The sequence below is a fragment of the Abrus precatorius genome, unplaced genomic scaffold, assembly GCF_003935025.1.
Source record: "Abrus precatorius isolate BTA unplaced genomic scaffold, Abrus_2018 Scaffold10, whole genome shotgun sequence".
Taxonomy (NCBI): domain Eukaryota; kingdom Viridiplantae; phylum Streptophyta; class Magnoliopsida; order Fabales; family Fabaceae; genus Abrus; species Abrus precatorius.
Window position 1 is genome coordinate 425,054 of NW_020874292.1, and position 4,599 is coordinate 429,652.

General features: G+C 30.8%; 1 protein-coding gene across 2 annotated transcripts; it reads left to right on the plus strand.

The window, feature by feature from the left end:
• Positions 1 to 456: 456 nt before the first annotated feature.
• On the plus strand, positions 457 to 4,134 carry LOC113852519 (DNA-directed RNA polymerase II subunit RPB7). Of its 2 annotated transcripts, none has more exons than XM_027482821.1 (6): positions 457 to 866; positions 1,294 to 1,459; positions 1,570 to 1,620; positions 2,535 to 2,600; positions 2,738 to 2,806; positions 3,720 to 4,134. In XM_027482821.1, exons 1-6 carry the CDS (start codon positions 751 to 753, stop codon positions 3,780 to 3,782), a joined length of 531 nt encoding a protein of 176 aa, XP_027338622.1. In that variant the 5' UTR covers positions 457 to 750; the 3' UTR covers positions 3,783 to 4,134. The 2 variants fall into 2 exon arrangements, with proteins under 2 accessions (XP_027338622.1, XP_027338621.1); XM_027482820.1 differs by having other exon boundaries at positions 710 to 866; positions 1,294 to 1,450; positions 3,720 to 3,899.
• Positions 4,135 to 4,599: the final 465 nt, after the last annotated feature.

Below are 4,599 nucleotides of genomic sequence, written 5' to 3' on the forward strand. Positions count from 1 at the left end.
AAATTATATTTTATGCAATTTTTATTTTTGAAATAAATATTATACGTTAATAATTTTATAAAATTTTATTTTATAGATTTTAGAAGTTATTTTAAAAATATAAATAATTTTACGTGTATATTTAATAAACTATATTTAAAATGATTGAATTTATATTATTTTAAATATATATTATTTATTATTATAAAATTAAATTTGGTAATTTTTAAATTATTATTTAAAATAATTGTATTATATTAGACGTAGTTTATTTAAAAGGCTTTGAATAGTATAATTAAAATTTGATTTTAATGATGCAGATTTTACAGAAAGTTATTTAATATATAAGTTAATTTTAATTTAAATATGAGACGTAATTTTTGTTGTTTTAAGCCCATAACGTGGATTAATTATATAAATTAAGCACAAAAAATCAACGTGAAATCCTTAATTATTCCCAATTCCCAGTTGTAGCTCAAGGTTGAAGTGAGAGGGTACAGTTTAATTTAGGTTATAGATTAGATCTATCTTGCCCACCCCTATAAATCATTAAAATCCTGCGTTAATCGTATTTCTGGTACACATAATCTCATAGCCCTAATTTCAAAACAGCTCCTCCTTCATTCTTCGCCTCACATAGCCCTAATTTCCAAACAGCTCCTCCCTCATTCCCCTTCTCCCTCTCCCTTTTATCCTAGAACTCTGCTGTGTCACCGCTGCCCCCAGGAGTAACTGTGCAGGTTGGTTGGGCAAGGGAGGGAAAACACCAAAATGTTTTTCCACATAGTACTGGAGAGAAATATGCAGTTGCATCCACGGTACTTTGGTCGTAACCTTCGTGATAATCTTGTGGCCAAGCTAATGAAAGATGTGGAAGGCACTTGCAGGTGATTCCCCTCAAGACCCTTTCAATATATTTTTTTTTTTACTGTTTTTCAAAAATGAGTTGTGGAGAAATTGGAAAGAAAAGGAAATATGTATTTTTCATTATTGGATAATCGGGAAAATGAATGAATCAGTTAAACATGCTATTTCTCGCATACACCCTCTTAACCTCAGTCCTTTATTTTTGCTTTGAGTTACTAAACTATTTTAACAACTATCTCATAATTTCTCATATATAAACCTTTTATGAAGGATGATGAAACAGTAGTTGACATGTTCTACCCAGTTTATACATGTTAATAACGATAAGCTTTTCTTATGCATTTGATTGGACAGTATGAGAATGTAATTTAGTTCATAAAAAAAATATCTTTCTTCAAGTGTCTGGTTTGGATGGATGTAACATTTGGATTTTCAACTATTATGCAGTGGTCGACATGGATTCGTGGTAGCAGTTACAGGGATAGAAAACGTAGGGAAAGGTTTAATTCGTGACGGAACAGGGTTTGTGACATTTCCAGTTAAGTACCAATGTGTTGTCTTCCGACCATTTAAGGGGGAGATCTTAGAAGCTGTTGTTACAATGGTGAACAAGGTTTATACAGTTCCTTTCTTTTTAATACTTTGAGTAGTCAAGCATTCAAACTGTCTAACTCTAATTTGTGGAGATAGTGGTTTATGACTGTTGAGCTTATGTCTGTACAGATGGGATTTTTTGCTGAAGCTGGACCTGTCCAAATCTTTGTTTCAAACCATGTAAGGTTTTTGTCTTATTTAATCTTTGAGAAATGGTGTCTATCATTTACATGTTATATTTGAAAGGATGTTACTATTGTTCTTCATTCAGAACATTAAAATTATGTTTTTCTTTATTATTCTTGTCGTTGAAATGTCATGCAAGTTTTTGGCTATGTCAATATATATTGTAGGTGTACCCATGCGACATGGGTTATGGTTATGCCTATCAGATTTCAGTTCCCAGAACCATGTAATGATTTATGTAACTAGAAATTTAATTGTATTAAAGAATTTCTAGAACTATTTGATGCAGAATTGTTTGTGGCCAAAAAAATATTATTGTGCAACTTTGTAATAAGCTCAAATAGAGAAAATTGGTGCATGAAATCAGTTTTCTTAAACACAGGAACAATTCCTTATATTGTTCTTTTTCTGAAGATGACTTAATGTCTGAGAAATTTTGGTTTTCATCTCAATTGTCTACCAGTTAAGGAAGTGTTATATTTTTCGTAAGGTGGCAAAATGTTGGAATGAAACGTAAAAAATATGTAGCCTATCTGAAGTATTTCTTTCATATTTGAATGCTACCTTCATGTCATGCTTTGAAGTTGCACAACTACAATGTTCTTCTAGATAATGGACAGGAGAGACATTAGCTTTTATTGTATTGACAAATATTTTATGGCCTTCATCTAAAATTCTTAATCACAATGGGCTCTCTTTATTTTACTATACATCTCAAATAATTAAAAGTTTCACATATAATGTGTGCAATGCAATGTTTAGAGTTACCAAGGATTGTTTCGTGTTTTTCAATTTGATCATTAATTTAGGATAGATTATGTCATTATTTCTGCAACTGAAAAGCTTCAGCTCATAGTCATACCTTTTATATATATTTTTGTTTGTTAAGACCTTTTTTTTCCTATTAGTTGATTCCGGATGATATGGAGTTCCAGTCTGGAGACATGCCAAATTACACTACTTCAGATGGATCAGTATGTACCATTCATAACTTTATTGATTGGAAAAAAAAAATGAGAGAAAACTGTTTTCTTTTATTTTATTTGTTGCCGTTTTCTTATTTTATGATTATGGGTTATGCTTTTGGTACTAATGAATTGGTCTTTTGCAGGTTAAGATTCAAAAAGATAGTGAAGTGAGACTAAAGATAATTGGGACTCGAGTGGATGCTACTGAAATTGTATGCTTATATATATATATATATATATATATATATATATATCCTTATACTTTGTTTTTCTGAATGCTGTTAAGGTCCATGAATTCTATGATTTAAATTTTTCTTTGCAGATTTCTTTACTATTACAATTTTTTCCAAAAAGACGCCTTTTAGTTTTTGCTAATTTTAATGTTTTGCTCATAATTACTGGCATGGCAGTATTATTTGTGTTTATCATAAAAGTGGTGAAATGTTTACATCTCTTGAATGTTAGTTTATGCTCCACTGTTTTTGTTTTTTGGTATGTTAGTTTATACTCTGTCTGCTAGTAATTTACTACTTTGTGTATAACTCTTCTACCACTATTTTAACTGAATCTATTTCAAAAGCTATCAACATGGAATGTTAAAGTTACTAGCTACCATAAGGGAGTTATAAAATTTATCACGCACTTCTATTGTACAGTCATTACTAATTTACTACTCCTTGCTGCATGTTTACTTTGTTAGTAAAATCTTTAATGTTGTGAGAAAATTATGATCACAAATTCTCCAGTTACTGCATGCAATGATAAAGATAATATTTTTACCACCTTGATGATGTTACAAATCCTTGGATGATTTTCTTGTATGTCATGTATGATGATGCTTTAAAATAACTTGTGATTATACCGATGCCCTTGTCTATTGGCTGTTTTAGCAAGTGTATGATAATAAAGTTTTGATACTCCTGCACATGCTTAGCCTAGGCTTTCCTTCCCGAGTTCTAAGGTCATAGATATGAACATGTGCCACTGTTAGCTTTTAAAATGTCAAGTACAGTGCTACAAATTTCTTTTTCATTTGGATATTTAATATTTATCTGGTTTTAAGTTTCGTTATTTTCTATAATTCAATTTATCTGATGTAATGCATAACCTTTTGTTTTTTTTCAGTTCTGCATAGGTACCATAAAAGATGATTTCTTGGGTGTGATCAATGACCCTGCAACAGTTTAATGCCCCTTTATGTATTCTTCTATCGTATATTATTTGCAAGGCATGGATTGTTACACCTGAAATCCTCAGATAATATGTCGTTGTACTTGGATTGTGGAAAGCACCAAGTCGTTGAATTAATTGTTGTATCATTGTCTCTCTTTTTTGTCAATATCAAATTCTCGTATTAATTAAATAGAACTGAGCTCAGTGTTGCATCAGTCAGGAAACCTTGGTATTGCACTCAAAATTAGTTTGGCAATCCAGAAATGGATGTAGGATTATTGAGACTGGACACCAGATTTTCGATATAGGTTGTATATACTTTTAATAAATGGGTATAACCCCTTTGTCTAACAGAATATATTGTTACTTACATGCTTGGCTCCTTACTTATTTCCTGGTTTTGGATTCTGTCTTCTTTGAGAAAAATAAATACTATTATCGCAAATTTTATTGTTTTTCGTGTAGGGCTTAGATGTGCTTATATTTTATTTTCATGACATACTGTTATGAGGGATTTTCAATTCTTTATCCATTGTTGTAGGCGATTTTAATTAAATCACAAGTTTCAATTAAATGTTAAAGGATATTAAGCAGACTACTAATTTAAGTTGTTAAAAGGCAATTTGTAGTGGTAGGTATGCGAAACAGCGTAGAATCATGAGACTTGATTGTCTTATCTATCCTTCATAATGTTGAAGGAAGTATGGTTAGGATTGTTCATAATATGAGCCTCCTGAGATAGTTTTTGTTTGATTTAATTTCTGAAAGGGTTGTTTGTTCGAAATTGAACTTGATTTTATCAAAATCTGATATATGGGGATGGAACTATCGG